This window comes from Pristiophorus japonicus, chromosome 2, assembly GCF_044704955.1.
Source record: "Pristiophorus japonicus isolate sPriJap1 chromosome 2, sPriJap1.hap1, whole genome shotgun sequence".
NCBI lineage: Eukaryota > Metazoa > Chordata > Chondrichthyes > Pristiophoridae > Pristiophorus > Pristiophorus japonicus.
In genome coordinates this window covers 5262650-5280932 of record NC_091978.1, presented here as the reverse complement: position 1 = coordinate 5280932, position 18283 = coordinate 5262650, and the positions used below count along the sequence as shown (strand labels likewise).

General features: G+C 48.5%; 1 protein-coding gene across 5 annotated transcripts in view; it reads right to left on the bottom strand.

The window, feature by feature from the left end:
- The window catches only part of znf638 (zinc finger protein 638), a 207623-nt gene that overhangs the window by 13949 nt on the left and 175391 nt on the right, over window positions 1-18283 (bottom strand). For 4 of the 5 annotated variants that reach the window (XM_070866586.1, XM_070866591.1, XM_070866594.1 and 1 more), the window contains 4 exons: window positions 10751-10785; window positions 7674-9405; window positions 3280-3342; window positions 263-473 (listed from right to left, as the gene is read on the bottom strand). In XM_070866586.1, the coding sequence (XP_070722687.1) occupies window positions 263-473; window positions 3280-3342; window positions 7674-9405; window positions 10751-10785 (2041 nt within the window). The remainder of the gene's footprint in view (window positions 1-262; window positions 474-3279; window positions 3343-7673; window positions 9406-10750; window positions 10786-18283) is intronic. The other variant, XM_070866593.1, reaches the window with a different exon arrangement.

Here is an 18283-nt window from a genome sequence, read left to right as displayed (position 1 = left end):
ATGGTCTGTCTTTTCAAATAATTAGCCAATTCACTTCAAATTATGTTTAGCCACAAGCATATTCAGCAAAATACTTTTCATCAAGTAAATGTAGGGTGGAATATCCTCGACTTTGCGATTCCTCAAACCCAGTACTGGACCCGAGTCTGGCAGTGCAGGGTCTGCATGGACCCCAGCTTTCAGAATGTGTAGATTCCCATTCTCGGGGCTCCCTGGTGAGCAATTACTAGGCAGCGTGCGGAGTCCATGACTGCGGCTTTACCTGGAGCTGGCTCTGGTTCTGGTTCTGGTTCTGGTTCCTTGACCTCCTGCGTGGCCTCTGCCTTTGGTGTTTCTGGCTCAGCACTTTTCGAACGCTGGGCATTGGTTTTGGATTTGCTTTCAAGGTTCTGATTTCCGGCACCATCTTCCTCTTCACCCACTTCATCCACAGTAACAAATTCATCCAGGTTAAAGGGAAAGATGTCCTTCTCCTTTGCCAATCAAAAAAAAAAAAAATTCTTAGCAACAAAGATTAGGGACAACGGTGCTGGTTAATAGAACACTTCCCATTTCAACCATCTAGTTTAAAAAAAGAAAGGGTCTGTTCAACCATCATCGGTGCAATCAATTTATCGAAACTGGAATCAAAAAACAGAACCGCTGCAAACCAGCTCAAGGGCACTGGAGGACATTAAAGGGCAATTTGTCGAGGACATCAAAATGGAACACAACCCAACCTCTAGTTCATTCCTCCCAGTTTTGGGGATGAGATCAAGAACAAAATACAAGAGTATTTCATGGAGTGCTGTCAAGTCATTCCTAGGCAAATGTAGACAAATTCTCCAGTATTCTTCTGAGCAAAGACACCCACCAGGTGACTGGAACTTAATTTTTTTTTAAAAATAGAGCCAGGCTGATTTATACACTGGGTCAGGTTGGGTACAGCACCGTGGTGTACAGCTCCTTCCTTCCCCACTGTGCTAAAGTCCTGGCTCATCAGCTCACACATCTCCTACCGGTAACTCAAGTCCCTGCTGCGTTAATTCTCGGTGAGCCCTTCGTTTAATCCCACTCGCCCGCTCACTCCTCATACCCTTTAATCTTTTCAAGCAACAATCTAATTGCTGTTGCATTAACTCATGGTCTGTTCTGGTCGGTTTGTGGAGGAGAATCCGTATTCCACCTGCCCTTTATGTAAACACAGTTTTTCTCACCGCCCCTTTAAATCCTCAGGACCTTTTATTGCCCTCCCACACCATGGTCTATCTTAACTCTATCTCTATCCCCTCATTCTCCATGGGCCGAGAGCTCCCGTTTCTTAAATCTGCTGACTGTACTCTCGCTCTGCCGTATGAGTGCAGACCCTCCCAGCCCTGGTTAACCTCTCCTCATCGTCCCCAGGTCTGCTCTGGAGTGGTGTACCACCCCCCCCCCCAATATTAGTCACTACTCATAATCTCAGGAATTCCCCCCTACCTTGTATCTCTTGGCCTCCCTAGCCATTATTCCGTAGTTTAGTGGCGGGCAAGATACGGGGCAGCAGGGGACACTAGTACTGGGCCTTGGAGACGGGAGACGAAGATATGGAGATGGGCGGCTGAGGCCGGGAGTCACGGTGAGGGCCCTTTACCGATGGCAGTGCGATCCCTAAACCGGTGGAGAGCGATGGGGAAGGCAGAGACCCGTCCCCCCAGCCCAGGCCCAACTCCCACCAATGGGGGGACCGACTGATGATGCCTGTTAACCAGTTATTAACTACCACCTAATTTACGCAAAACAAATTTGTGTTTACTAATTACATTTTAATTATCTAATTTATTTATTAAAACTGATTTATACCAACTGATAATTAGCAAATTAGTTAACAGATTTATTCACTAACTTAACACCCTCTGCCCGTTAGACAATTGGTGAACAATTTAATTATGCTCCTTACTGTACTAATTACACAGCTATTAATTTAAAAAGGTGCTGAGCAGCCTACACGGGAACTTCAGTCCATCGCACGATCTTGAGGCCACACAGCTTAACGGCCCAAAACTTGTTAAGTAGCCCTCCAGCCCAAATAATTGCCCTCCCTTGCCCTAATCTGGCTGTTCCTGAATGGGCTAGTATGCACTCAGTAACGTGCTGTACAGCTCCTGCCTGCATCCCTGCTGTGTTGCTATCATAAGGACATAAAAAATAGGAGCAAGAGTAAGCCATACGGCCCTTCGAGCCTGCTCCGCCATTTAATACGATAATGGACTCAGGTCCACTTCCCTGCCCGCCCCCTTATTTCCTTATCGTTTAAGAAACTGTCTATTTCTGTCTTAAATTTATTCAATGACCCAGCTTCCACAGCTCTCTGAGGCAGCGAATTCCACAGATTTACAACCCTCTAAGAAATTCCTCCACATCTCAGTTTTAAATGGGCGGCCTCTTATTCTAAGATCATGCCCTCTAGTTCTAGTCTCCCCCATCAGTGGAAACATCCTCTCTGCATCCACCTTGTCAAGCCCCCTCATAATCTGATACGTTTCGATAAGATCACCTCTCATTCTTCTGAATTCCAATGAGTAGAGGCCCAACCCCCTCAACCTTTCCTCGTAAGTCAACCCCCTCATCCCCGGAATCAACCGAGTGAACCTTCTCTGAACTGCCTCCAAAGCAAGTGTATCCTTTCGTAAATATGAAAATTAAAACTGCACGCAGTATTCTAGGTGTGGCCTCACCAATACCCTGTATAACTGTAGCAAGACTTCCCTGCTTTTATACTCCCCTTTGCAATAAATGCCAAGATTCCATTGGCTTTCCTAATCACTTGCTGGAGTTAGCTACTCTCAACTGGGACAGTACTAGGGGAACCACAATGGGCTTGTGTTCCGGGGTTAGGGGAGGGTTTCTATTCCCGATTGCTACCTGGTAACCCCTGCTGGAAGCTGCACTAGTGTGGATTAGGGGTCCGGAGAGGAACAGCCTTGGATGTGACAAGTAGCCGCCTAAAGACTCGGCCAAAGTTCAAACACGAAGGAAATGCAGTAGATGGTGGTTGAGGAAACATATTGCAGGATTTCAGCAGGAGGGCTGAGAGGAGGAGGTGGTGAGGGGGAGAGGAGGGGATGAGGAGGAGGGTGGCCAAGAGCAGGAGGTGGGGGGAGAGGGGGCGAGAGCAGGAGGTGAGGGGGGGGGGGGGGGGGAGAGAGGGGGGCCGAGAGCAGGAGATGGGGGGAGAGGGGCCGAGAGCAGGAGGTGGGGGGCCGAGAGCAGGAGGTGGAGGGGAGTGGGGGGGAGAGTGAAAGACTGAGAGTAAATCACCGCTTCTTTCTTTGGACTTTTGCTGCTAGTCTTGCGATCCTTACTGCTTCTCTCAGAAGAAGTCTGAAAAACAGGAGGTTATAATTTTTTTTGTTTAAAAAAAAAGCTCTTAAACCATGCGTGACATTTTACTCTGTCCTGGAAGCTTCTGTAAGTACGTTCTGACAATCATTGCCAAAGGGACAGAACACAGTGAGAGGGAGATGAGCAGAACGGGCGGCGCGCCGCACAGGCGGAGAGGCAGAGCGCGCGGAGAGGCAGAGCGCGCGCCGCACAGGCGGAGAGGCAGAGCGCGCGCCGCACAGGCGGAGAGGCAGAGCGCGCGCCGCACAGGCGGAGAGGCAAGAGCATGCGTACCGAAGACACACAGAGTGTACACTGCAGACAGACAATGCCCGCATCCCTCACACACAGAGTACAAAAGGCCTGCAATAAAGTACCACAAAGTAGACTTATGGTTAAGGTCAGAACATGTGGAATCACAGGACAAGTAGCAGAATGGATAGCAAGCTGGCTACAAAACAGAAAGCGGAGAGTAAAGATTAAGGGCAGCGTATGGGTAGACTGGCAAAAGGTGGGAAGTGTTGTTCCACAGGGATCGGTGCTGTGAACACTGTTGTTCACCATTCACATTAATGATACGGGCTCAGGAATCAGTAGTACAATTTCAAAAATTTGCGGACGACACCAAATTGAGGGCATACAGAGGACTGCGACAAAATACAGGAGGACTTTAACAAGCTGGCAGAATACATGTGTAATTGGCAAATGAATTTCAATATAGATTAAGCGTGAGGTGTACATTTTGGCTGGAAGAATAAAGAGGCCACATATTGTTTGAAAAGTAAGACTCTAAATGTAGTAGAAGAGCACGGGATCGAGGGGATACAGGTACAGAAATCACAAAGTAGTGATGCAGGTTAAAAAAGCCATTAAAAAAGCAAACCAAGAACTAGGGTTTATTTCTAGAGAGCTAGAATTGGAAAGCATAGAAGTTGTTATACTTGTATCGAACCTTGGTTCGACCACACGAAGTGCGGTTAAGAGTTCTGGTCTCCATATTATAAAAAAAGATACAGGCCCTGAAATTCCGGTCGGAGGCTTCTTTTGGAAGAACGCCTCCGACCAAAAGAATTTTTCCCGGAGGAGTGTGGGATTCCGGTAGAGAGGCCTTCTCTTCCTGTGCTGCGAAGCGCGCTCCTGTCCTCCAGATTCCCACGCAGAAGATGCAGTCACGTGTGACTGCTCAACTAATCAGGTACAGTATTCTCAATTAATAGCACTGGTAACTCCGTATCTACGAGTTCTCATTGCTATTAATTGAGAAAAAAAAAACAAACACAGTAACACCAAATAAAAAACATACCGCACATAATTAAAATTAATTGAAATTAAAGTTAATAAATATATTAGAATTTTTTTTTTGAGTTTTTAAAAACTTTTTCAAACTTTGGTTTAAAATAAATTTAACGTAGTGGGAAGGGTTTTTTAAAATAAATGGTTTTTTTATTTTATTTTTTATGTTTTAAGTATATATTAAAACTCTTACACCTGTAAAATTAGGCTATGCGCCTGCTTTTATCAGGCGCACGAGTTTTGAGGACATTTGCTGGGTATGATATGGGTAAATACTGCAATCTTTCCCATGCAAATATCCTCACTCCCGAGATGTAGATGATCCGTCGAGCTGGAGCTTGACAGATCGGAAAAGCCGGTTTTCAGCGCATGCGCATTATCTGCTGAAAACTGGTTTTTGCGATGCCTTCCACGGTCCGTACACACTCCGTACGGACCCGGGAGGTCGGAATTTCTGGGCCATGGAGGCACTGCTAAATGTGCAGAAATAGTAAGGATGGTACCAGAACTAAAAGATTATACATACCAGGAAAAATTAAAGAGGCTTGAGGCTCTTTTGTCTGGAAAACAGGAGACTGAGGGGGTGAACTTAGGGTTTGATAAGGTAGACGTAGAGAAGATGTTTCCAGTTGTGAGGGAGTGCAAAACTAGAGTTCATAAATACACGAGTCACTAATAAATCCAATAGGGAATTCAGGAGAAACTTCTTTACCCAGAGAGTGGCAAGAATGTGGAACTCGCTACCACAGGGAGGGGTTGAGGCAAATATATAGATGCATTTAATGGGCGGGAGAAATTAATAGAAGGAAATTTTGATCAGGCGTGATGAAGCGGGATGGGAGGAGGAATGTGGAGCATAAATACCTGCATACACCGGTTGGACTGAAGGGCCAGTTTCTGTGCTGTAGACTCGATGTAACACAGCCCACAACACAACAACTTGTATTTATATAGCGCCTTTAATGTAGTAAAGCCGCGTCACAGGAGCAATTAACAACATTTGATACAAAGCCACACACGGAGAAATTACAACAGGTGACCAAAAGCTTGGTCAAAGAGCCAGATTTTAAGGAGCATCTTAAAGGAGAGAGTGGTAGAGGTGTGGAGAGCTTGGGGCTTAGGCAGCTGAAGGCACGGCCGCCAATGGTGGAGCGATTAAAATCAGGAATGCGCAAGAGGCCGGAATTAGAGGAGTGCAGAGATCTGAGAGAGTTGTAGGGCTGGAGGATGTTACAGAGATAGAGGAGTGAGGCCATGGAGGGATTTGAAAAGGATGAGAATTTTGACTGGGAGTCAATGTTAAGTCAGCGAGCACAAGGATGGGTGAACGTGACTTGGTACGAGTTAGGTTACCAGCAGCAGAGTTTTGAATGAGTTCATGTTCATGGAGGGTGGAAGATGGGAGGCTAGCTAGGAGTGAGTTGAAATAGTGAAGTCTACAGGTAACGAAGGCGTGGATGAGGGTTTCAGCAGCAGATGAGCTGAGACAAGGGCGGAGGCGGGCAATATTACAGAAGGTGGAAGTAGGCTGTCTCAGTGATGGAGTGGATATGAGTTTGGAAGCTCATCTCAGGTTCAAATAAGACGCAAAGGTTGTAAACAGTCTGCTTCAGCCTCAGACAGTGGCCAGCGATAGGGGTCGGGCAACGGAGCCCGGCGGCTGGGCAACGGAGTCAGCGGCGGGGATCGAAGTCAATGGTTTCAGTCTTCCAATATTTAGTTGGGAGGAAATTTCTTGGCTAGCCTCCCATCTTCCACCCTCCATGAACATGAACTCATTCAAAACACTGCTGCTGGTAACCTAACTCGTACCAAGTCCCGTTCACCCATCATCCATGACTGGATGACAGACAAGCAGACTGACCATTTAGAGTCAGTGGAGGGGTCGAGGGAGGTAGCGAGGTTGAGCTGGGTGTCATCAGCGTACATGTGCAACCAGACGTTGTGTTTTCGGATGATGTCGCCAAGGGGTAGCACGTAGATGAGAAAGAGGGGGGCCAAGGATAAATTCTTGAGGGACTCTAGAGGTAATAGTGTGGGAACGAGAAAAAACCCCACTGATTATCATATTTGTTGAAGGGCCAGTATTATTACTGCGTGGTCTATTCCGTAATCGAAGTAAAAGTCATACTATGTCCGTTATAATCATTTCTGACGAGGTAAATAAGCTCTCTTTCATCAAATTATACTTACTGATTGAATATTTTGTTGTGTTGTTTATTAATTTTTTTTAAAACTTGAGTAAACACATGTATGAAATTCTCTAGTGATTCTCTGGCTACGACTGGACAGATAAGAGTGGACCAGACGAGGGCAGCTCCACCTAGCTGGACCTGAGACATGTTGGAGGAGGATTGCATGGTCAGTTGTGTGAAAGGATGGGGAGGGATAGTTTACCACACATGCATTCGGATTTGACTCTCAGATTCAGAGTGGATGACCTCACACTTCCCCAAACTTAACTGCATCTGCCACAATTTTGTCCACTCACTTAATCTATCAATGTCCTTTTGCAACTTCCTGTTCCCACCTACACTATTTACTGTGCCACCTAACTTAATGTCACCTGCAAACTTGGATATACAACTCGCTATTCCTTCCTCCAAGTCAGTTATCTGATGAAATGCTGAGGCCCCAGATCAGAGGCCCGGGGAACACCACTTGTCACAACCCTCCAATCAGAGAACGTTCACTTTATCCCAACTCTCTGTCTCCTACTCTCAACCAATTACTAACCCTTTGCTTTAACGTCCTTTCTGGTTCTTATCTTTTATATTCCACCCTGAGAGTTTAAGAGAGATCGCAACTTCCTCTGGGCATTTGCTCAATACCGAGAGGGAGAGGAGAAATACGAGAACAAGCACGGTCAGAAACAAAGCAATGAGCCGCGATGTGTACAAGGGGGCAGGGGACTATTGAGATTCTCCAGTTTTAGATCTTCACTCACACAGCCAACACCAAAAGCACAAGACCTGGCTCCCGAGGGGAAACTACATGTACACTTGGTGCCCCAGGGACCTGTACCCTTAACCATTTACCTTGTTCCTGCTGGACGATTTATGATCCTTGTCCCGTGGATGCCTGCGATCGGGCCTGGACTCTTTCTCCTTCTGATGGGACGAGCTGCTCCGTCCGCTGGCATCTCTACTGGGGCGCTCCCTGGAGGCGCTCCTGCCTCGACCCGGTGTGCTGGCCTTGCCCAACTCCTTCGCCAAGTGCTCCTTTTTAGCAGGAGCGGCTTTCTTCTCGCTGGATTTTGAGGCGCTGCTCTCTCTGCTCCTTGGTTTTGCCGCCGCGGGCTTTGGAGATGTTGTGCCAGCGGCAGTGGGGGGAGGGGCTGTGGTTTTGGGCGACGTTGAGGGGGCCGGGTCAGTGGGTTTTTCTGCTGTTGCGGGGGTCTTGCCAGCGACGGGCGCACCTGCAGGAGGAGTGGCAGCCGGCAGTGGGTTGGCCTTCTCGATGGCTGGCGCACTGGCAGCGGGTACTGCGGACGGAGTGGCTGCGCTTGCAGCGCTGGGGCTGCTTGCTGCATTGTTGCCGGTCAGCGCCGGCTTTGTTGCTGCACTGGCAGCAGCTGACGGTAGCACCTTGGAGGCTGCGTTGACGGCGGTGACCGGGTTGGGCTTAGCGGCGGCAGTGCCAGCAGCCGGTGTGGGTTTAGAGGCTGCAGGAGCGGGCACTTGGCCCGCTTTGCTGGCTGCAGGAGCGGGTGCCGGTTTCCCAGCTGTGGGAGCCGGAGAGGGAGTCGGTGCCGGTTTGGTAGGCTCGGGAGCCGGTTTCCCAACTGTGGGAGATGGAGCCGGTTTCCCAGCTGTGGGAGATGGAGCCGGTTTCCCAGCTGTGGGAGATGGAGCCGGTTTCCCAGCGGCGGGAGCCGGAGTCGGTGCCGGTTTCGCAACCGATTTCGCAGGTGCAGGACTCGGTGCGGGTTTACCAGCAGTGGGAGCCGGTGCAGGCTTGGCAGGCCCGGGTGACGGTGACGGTTTCCCAGTTGCGGGAGCCGGAGCCGGTTTTGCAGGTGTCGGTGCCGGTTTCCCAGCTGCCGGAGCCGGTGCCGGTTTGGCAGGCCCAGGAGTCAGTGCCGGTTTCCCAGCTGCAGTCGCCCCGGCTACAGCAGGCTTGGCGGCTGCACCGTCCGAGGCCGGAGATGGTTTGGTCGCTGCACCGGGTGGGGTCTGGGTTGGTTTGGCGGCCGAGCTGGCAGTTACCGGCTTGCTCGCCGCATTCGGAGGGGTTGCGTTGGATGCAGTTGGCGATGGGTTGACGAGCACACTCTCGGTGGTCACCGCGGGCTTGGTGGCACCGGCAGGTTTCGCGGGTGTCGATGCGGGTTTAGCGGCTGCACTGGCGGCAGCTGGCGCAGGTTTGGATGGCGTATTTCCGCTGGCCGGAGCCGGTTTACTAAGCGGGGTGGCGTCGGCTGAATTAGAGAGGGGAACAGGCTTAGCCGGCACGTCTGCTGCTGTCACGGTAACAATTGGTGCCGTTGACTTAGTGGTCACTGGTGCGCTGGCTGCGGCCAGAGGAGGTTTAGGTGGGGCAGGTGGTGCGCTCACTGATGCAGTCGTCATGTTCTGTGCAGTTGTCTCTGTCTCGGTCCCTGAGGCAGGCGTCACCACGACAGTCGGGTTTGCGGAATCTGTTTTAGTTTTGTCACTCGGATTCTTCCCATCTTTCTCATCGCTCATGTCAGTCATTTCTGCCTCTTTAGACTCTGCAGGTCCAGATGTTTCTGTCTCCATCGGTTCAGGCTCAGTGCCGGTATCACAACTGAAAAGCAAAAGTATTCATGAACATTCGGACTGGGTGAGACATTGGATCACACGTTGACCTTTCACACTCTGGGACACTGGGTCACACGCTGACCTTTCACACTCTGGGACACTGGGTCACACGCTGACCTTTCACACTCTGGGACACTGGGTCACACGCTGACCTTTCACACTCTGGGACAGTGGGTCACACGTTGACCTTTCACACTCTGGGACAGTGGGTCACACACTGACCTTTCACACTCTGGGACACTGGGTCACACACGTTGACCTTTCACACTCTGGGACACTGGGTCACACACTGACCTTTCACACTCGGACACTTTCACACGCTGACCTTTCACACTCTGGGACACTGGGTCACACGCTGACCTTTCACACTCTGGGACACTGGGTCACACGCTGACCTTTCACACTCTGGGACACACGCTGACCTTTCACACTCTGGGACACTGGGTCACACGCTGACCTTTCACACCCTGGGACACTGGGTCACACGCTGACCTTTCACACCCTGGGACACACGCTGACCTTTCACACCCTGGGACACACGCTGACCTTTCACACTCTGGGACACACGCTGACCTTTCACACTCTGGGACACTGGGTCACACGCTGACCTTTCACTCTGGGACACTGGGTCACACGCTGACCTTTCACACTCTGGGACACTGGGTCACACACTGACCTTTCACACGCTGGGACAGCGGGTCACACACTGACCTTTCACACGCTGGGACAGCGGGTCACACACTGACCTTTCACACGCTGGGACAGCGGGTCACACACTGGGATTTGGGAAGCCCAAGATTAAGGCTGGCAACACAGTTAACATCCGAATACTTGCTCTGAACAGTTAATGTAAACACAAACATCACAACACAACAGCTCATCTGGTAACCTCACGGCCCAGTGCCGTGCTCAACCATAGAGACCAGGAAGGCGCCATCTCTGGTCCGTGCCGAGTTAAACTATCTCAACCACAGGTCCGAGGGTCACTACAATTTAACATAGCATTCCAGGATAAAGGAGGGGAAAACAAAATGTGTCGATTGCCATCCAGTAACCCCTGCTGGGGAATGTGCCTGTGTGTTTGGCGGGGCGAGGGCAGTATGCTGGAAAGCTACTAACACTCAAGTGTATGGACGGGTAGATGAAGCATTGCCTCGGGCAAAGTGCCAGGGAGAGTCTGACACAACTCACTGAGTAAATGCGTGCAGGAGGGAGGGAGAGAGAAATACAGCAGTCAGCCTTCACACCTTGTATTAGGCCAGGGACCTAATGTATTATGAAGGAACCATGCCCTGCATCCGTTTGTTGAATCATTCTGAAAAAATGCTTACCTCCCCTCAATAGTTTGTTCTGCCTTTTGTTCATTCTGCAAAAGAAAAATATTGACACGAATTTTTAGCAACTCGTCAAAATCTGCGACAGCACCTCCCAAACCCGCGACCTCTACCACCTAGAAGGACGAGGGCAGCAGGCGCATGGGAACACCACCACCTCCACGTTCCCCTCCAAGTCACACACCATCCTGACTTGGAAACATATCACAGTTCCTGCATTGGCGCTGGATCAAAATCCTGGAACTCCCTCGCCAACAGCACTGTGGAAGCACCATCATATGGCCTAGCTAGCGACGCACAAATCCCAAGAATTGATTTATAAAATGACCTCCTAATTTAGCCATCTTTCCAAGCCTAGGTATCCTGGACCCTGGCCTCAAAGTGCAGCATATTTTTTTTGTTTAAAAGCTCGGTGCCATTTACACACGCCAGTACAAAATGCAGTGCCAACATGGCTATCAGCCAGAGCGAGGTCCACTCCTCAGATATTGCCAGGTGAGGTTGCCATTCATAGGAATTGCAAGACAAAAAGAGACCAAGGCCAATTGTGTTCACCTTCTCCCATCCTGGTAACTGCATAATACAACGATAATGGAGCTGTTGACTAATCAGAGCAATCAATCGCTATCAATAAGTCTACAACAGACCCAGACATGAGGTGAGAAACCTCCCGGGGTTGCGAGACCTTTGGGATCGGTAGGTCCAAAGTCACCTGTTCTTCCCGAAGCACGTCACACACCACATCATGTCTCAAATTACACATACAAGGTGAAACAAGCTCATCATGGTTTCTTTACAATCCTAAAAACAGAAATTAAAATCACCTCGCAATCTTCTCCTTTCCAGTGAGAACATGCCGAATTTACAGAATAGATCCTCATAATCCAATCTATCTTGTAGTTCAAAAGCAGTAAGTGTTTTCACTTCACTCAGCATTTCCTGGTCAGCCAAGGGAGAACAAAAAAAGCATTCTACACCGTTCCCAGAATAGGGAAATGCTCCAGTCAAATTATTTCTCAACTACAGTAACTGTCGTTATGTAGATAAACGCAACAGCCAATTGCAAACAATAAAGTCTCCAAAACAGTATCTGAAATAAGCGACTGTTTTTTTTTGTTAAAGTACTGTTGGCCAGCACACTGGAGAAACTCTGTGCTCATCCTCTCCCACCTTGACAGGTTTAATGCTTCACCTGAAGAATGGCAGAACGGTCAGGAACGCACTGAAGTATCAGCCCAGATTCTCTGGATGGGGCTAGAGCTAATGACTTGAGGGGAGAGTGATATTTCAGCACGGGGAAACACAGCCTCCTCACTCACTCAGCACGGGGAAACACAGCCTCCTCACTCACTCAGCACGGGGAAACACAGCCTCCTCACTCACTCAGCACGAGGAAACACAGCCTCCTCACTCACTCAGCACGGGGAAACACAACCTCCTCACTCACTCAGCACGCAGAAACACAACCTCCTCACTCACTCAGTACGAGGAAACACAGCCTCTTCTCTCACTACGCAGAAACACAGCCTCCTCACTCACTCAGCACGGGGAAACACAGCCTCCTCACTCACAGCACGGGGAAACACAGCCTCCTCACTCACTCAGCACGGGGAAACACAGCCTCCTCACTCACTCAGCACGAGAAAACAGCCTCCTCACTCACTCAGCACGAGGAAACAGCCTCCTCACTCACTCAGCACGCAGAAACACAGCCTCCTCACTCACTCAGCACGGGGAAACACAGCCTCCTCACTCACTCAGCACGAGAAAACAGCCTCCTCACTCACTCAGCACGAGGAAACAGCCTCCTCACTCACTCAGCACGCAGAAACACAGCCTCCTCACTCACTCAGCACAAGGAAACAGCCTCCTCACTCACTCAGCACGCAGAAACACAGCCTCCTCACTCACTCAGCACGAGGAAACAGCCTCCTCACTCAGCACGAGGAAACAGCCTCCTCCATCACTCAGCACGCAGAAACACAGCCTCCTCACTCACTCAGCACAGAGAAACAGCCTCCTCACTCACTCACTCAGCACGAGGAAACACAGCCTCCTCACTCACTCAGCACGGGGAAACACAACCTCCTCACTCACTCAGCACGGGGAAACACAGCCTCCTCACTCACTCAGCACGAGGAAACACAGCCTCCTCACTCACTCAGTACGAGGAAACACAGCCTCCTCTCTCACTACGCAGAAACACAGCCTCCTCACTCACTCAGCACGGGGAAACACAGCCTCCTCACTCAGCATGGGGAAACACAGCCTCCTCACTCACTCAGCACGAGGAAACACAGCCTCCTCACTCACTCAGCACGAGGAAACAGCCTCCTCGCTCACTCAGCACGAGGAAACAGCCTCCTCACTCACTCAGCACGCAGAAACACAGCCTCCTCACTCACTCAGCACGGGGAAAACACAGCCTCCTCACTCACTCAGCACGAGGAAACAGCCTCCTCACTCAGCACGAGGAAACAGCCTCCTCACTCACTCAGCACGCAGAAACACAGCCTCCTCACTCACTCAGCACAGAGAAACAGCCTCCTCACTCACTCACTCAGCACGCAGAAACACAACCTCCTCACTCACTCAGCACGAGGAAACACAGCCTCCTCACTCACTCAGCACAGAGAAACAGCCTCCTCACTCACTCACTCAGCACGCAGAAACACAACCTCCTCACTCACTCAGCACGAGGAAACACAGCCTCCTCACTCACTCAGCACGAGGAAACACAGCCTCCTCACTCACTCAGCACGAGGAAACACAGCCTCCTCACTCACTCAGCACGGGGAAACACAGCCTCCTCACTCACTCAGCACGAGGAAACAGCCTCCTCACTCACTCAGCACGAGGAAACAGCCTCCTCACTCACTCAGCACGGGGAAACACAGCCTCCTCACTCACTCAGCACGAGCAAACAGCCTCCTCACTCACTCAGCACGAGGAAACACCGCCTCCTCACTCACTCAGCACGAGGAAACACAGCCTCCTCTCACTCAGCACGGGGAAACACCGCCTCCTCACTCACTCAGCACGGGGCAACACAGCCTCCTCACTCACTCAGCACGAGCAAACAGCCTCCTCACTCACTCAGCACGAGGAAACACAGCCTCCTCACTCACTCAGCACGGGGCAACACAGCCTCCTCACTCACTCAGCACTGGGCAACACAGCCTCCTCACTCACTCAGCACGGGGAAACACCGCCTCCTCACTCACTCAGCACGGGGCAACACAGCCTCCTCACTCACTCAGCACTGGGCAACACAGCCTCCTCACTCACTCAGCACGGGGAAACACCGCCTCCTCACTCACTCAGCATGGGCAAACACTGCCTCCTGATACAGGGATAGATACTGTTCTCTGTAGCCTCAAGAAGTTTCGAAGGTTGTGTTGCTTGCCCTGGGCCAGGGTTAAAGACATTTCCTCGTGACTGGAGAAGAACTTGGAGTGGGAGGGGGAGGATCCAGTTGGTCCACGTAGGAACCAATGACATCAGTAGAACTATGAACGATGTTCTGCTGAGAGTTTGAGGAATTGGGGTCCAGTAGCATAGGGATAAGCAGATTAGAAAGTTAAATGCGTGGCTCAAACAGTGGTGTGGCAGGCAGGGGTTTTCCTTCATGGGGCACTGGCACCAGTACTGGGGAAGAGGGACCTGTTCCCTTTGGGACGGGCTCCACTTGAACTTGGCTGAGACCAGTGTCCTGACAAATCGAATAACTAGGGCAGTAGACAGGGCTTTAAACCAATGAAGTGGGGTGTGGGAGATTCAGGAAAGAGTAAATTTAAAAGCAGCAAGAGAAATGCCAAGGCTCTAGAGCAGAGTTTTGGGTAACAATAAGCTGAGTGGGTCAGGTAGGGACAGAGAGAGTAACAAAGGTCATAGGTCATCACTGACTACAGTGACACCAGGGAAAAATAGAAAAAAAGTCAACACTAAAGGCACTATATCTGAAAATGCGAAGATAGAAATAAATAGGTTTGGTCTGATAGCCATTACAGAGACGTGTTTGCAGAGTGACCAAGGTTGGGAATTAAATATTCCAGGATACTTAACTTTTAGAAGAGATAGGTAAAATGGAGAAGGAGGCGGGGTAGCCCTGATAATAAAGGATGGGATAAAGACAGTCGGGAGAAAGGATCTTAGCTCGGAAAATCAAGGAGTAGAATCAGTTTGGGTGGAGCTAAGAAACAGAAAGGGGCAGAAAACATTGGGGGGAGTTGTTTCCTGGCCCCCAAACAGTAGTCGTAATATAGGACACAGTATAACAAGGGTAATAAGGTAATACAGTAATCATGGGGAACTTTAATCTACATATAGACTGGGCAAACCTAATTTGCAGTAATAGTGTGGAGGACAAATTCATGGAATGTATACAAGATGGTTTTCTAGATCAGTATGTTGAGGAACCAACTGGGGAACAGGCGATATAAGATCTAGTATTGTGCAATGAGAAAGGGTAAATTAATAACCTTGTAGTAAAGGGGCCCTTCAGGACCATAATATGATAGAATTTTATATGAAGTCTGAAAATTATTTATTTAATTTCGAAACTAGGGTCTTAAATCTAAACAAAGGATACTACGTAGGTATGAGGGGAGAGTTGGCTAGGGTAGATTGGGAAACTACATTAAAAGGTATGATGGTGGACAAGCAATGAATAGCTTTTAAGTAATTAATACATAATTTACAACAAACATACATTCCTTTAAGGAACAAAAACCCCACAGGAAAAGTGGTCCAACTGAGGCTAACAAGAGAAGTTAAAGACAGTATTAGATCAAAGGAAGAGATTTATAATGTTGCCAAAAAAAGCAGTAAGCCTGAGGATTGGGAGGATTTTAGATTTCAGCAAAGGAGGACCAAGGGAACTTAGAATATGAGAGTAAACTAGCAAAGAGACATACAGACGGCAAAAGCTTCTATAGGTATGTAAAAAGGAAAAGATTAGCAAAAATAAATGTGGGTCCCCTACAGGCTGAGACAGGAGAAATTATAATGGAGAATAAGGAAATGGCAGAGAAATTAAACAAATACTTTGTGTCTGTCTTCATAGAAGGCACGAGAAACCTCCCGGAAATAGTGGAGAACCAAGGGTCGAGCGAGAATGTGAAACTGAAAAAAATTAGTATTAGTAAAAAAATAATACTGGAGAAGCTAATGGGACTGAAAGCTGATAAATCCCCTGGACCTGATGGCCTACATCCTAGGGTTTTGAAAGAGGTGGCTATAGAGATAGTGGATGCAGTGGTTGTCATCTTCCAAAATTGCATAGATTCTAGAACTGTTCCCGCAGATTTAGTAGTTGGGAAAATGCTAGAATCTATTATTAAGGACATGGTAATAGGGCACCTAGAAAATAATAATAGAATTAGACAGTCAACATGGATTTATAAAAGGAAACCATGCTTGACAAATCTATTAAGTCTTTTTGAGGTTGTAACTAGCAGAATAGATAAGGGGTGACCAGTGGATGTGGTGTATTGGGATTTTCAGAAGGTATTCGTTAAGGTGCCACACAAGAGGTTATTGAATAGAATTAGGGCTCATGGGATTTGGGGGGGGTAATAAACTAGCATGGGTTGAGGATTGGTTAATGGACAGAAAACCGAGAGTAGGAATAAACGGGTCATTCGGGTTGTCAGGCTGTAACTAGTGGGGTGCTGCAAGGATCAGTGCTTGGGCCTCAGCTATTCACAATCTATATCAATGATTTGGATGAGGGGACCAAATGTAATATATCCAAGTTTGCTGATGATACAAAGCTAGGTGGAAATGTAAGTTGTGAAGAGGATGTGAAGAGACTTCAAGGGGATATAGAAAAGCTAAGTGGGTAAGAAAATGGCAAATGGAATATAATGTGGAGAAAGGTGAAGTTATAAACTTTGATAGGAAAAATAGAAAAGCAGAGTATTTTTTAAATGGAGAGATTGGGAAATGTTGGTGTTCCGAGGGACCTTGTACACAAATCACTGAAAGTTAACATGCGGGTATAAGCAATTAAATGGTATGTTTGCCTTTATTGCAAGAGGAGACATCTTACTGTAATTATATCGGGCCCTGGTAAAACCACACCTGGAGTATTGTGTACAGTTTTGGTCTCCTTACCTATGAAAGGATATACTTGCCATTGAGGGAGTGCAACCAAGGTTCACCAGACTGATTCGTGGGATGGGGGATTGTCCTATGAGGAGAGATTGAGCAGACTAGGCCTATATTCCTTAGAGTTTAGAAGAATGAGGTGTGATCTCATTGAAACATACAAAATTCTTACAGGGCTTGATAGGGTAGATGCAGGGAGGGTATTTCCCTCTGGCTGGGGAGTCTAGAACCAGGGGTCACAGTCTCAGAATAGGGGGTCGGCCATCTAGGACTGAGATGAGAAATGTCTTCAGTCAGAGGATGGTGAATCTTTGGAATTCTCGACCCCCGAGGGCCGTGGAGGCTCAGTCTTTCAGAATATTCAAGACAGAGATTGATAGATTTTTTGGATATTAAGGGAATCAAGGGATAGTGCAAGAAAGTGGAGTTGCAACAGAAGATCAGCCATGATCTTATTGAATGGAGGAGCATGCTCGAGGGGCGGAATAGCCTACTCCTGCTCCTAATTCTCATGTTCTCATTGACTCAACACAGCTTCCTCACTCACTCAGCACGAGGAAACAGCCTCCTCACTCACAGCACGAGGAAACACAGCCTCCTCACTCACTCAGCACGAGGAAACAGCCTCCTCACTCACTCAGCACGAGGAAACAGCCTCCTCACTCACTCAGCACGAGGAAACACAGCCTCCTCACTCACTCAGCACGAGGAAACACAGCCTTCTCATTCAATCATCACTGGTAAGTAAAAAGGTTAAGTGAGTGGGCAAAAATTTGGCAGATGGGAGTATAATGTGGGAAAATGTGAGGTTATCCACTTTGGCAGAAATAATAGAAAAACAAATTATAATTTAAATGGAGAAAAATTCAAATTGCTGCAGTAGAGAGGAACCTGGGGATCCTTGTGCATGAAACACAAAAAGTTAGTGCAAGTACAGCAATTAATCAGGAAGGCAAATAGAATGTTGGCCTTTATTGCAAGGGGGAAAAGAATATAAAAGCAGAGAAGTCCTGCTACAACTGTAGAGTATTGGTGAGGCCACACCTGGAGTACTGCATACAGTTTTGGTCTCCGTATTTAAGGATATACTTGCACTGGAGGCTGTTCAGAGAAGATTCACTAGGTTGATTCCGGAGATGGGGGGGTTGATTTATGAGGATAGATTGAGTAGGTTGGGCCTATACATATTGGAGTTCAGAGAATGAGAGTTGAACTTATTAAAACTTTTAAACTCATGAGGGGGCTTGACAAAGTAGATGCAGAGAGGATATTTCCACTCATAGGGGAAACTAAAACTAAGGGGCATAGTCTGAGAATAAGGGGCCGCCCATTTAAAACTGAGATGAGGGGAAATTTCTTCTCAGTGGATTGAAAATGGGTGGAATTCTCTGCCCCAGAGAGCTGTGGAGGCTGGGTCAT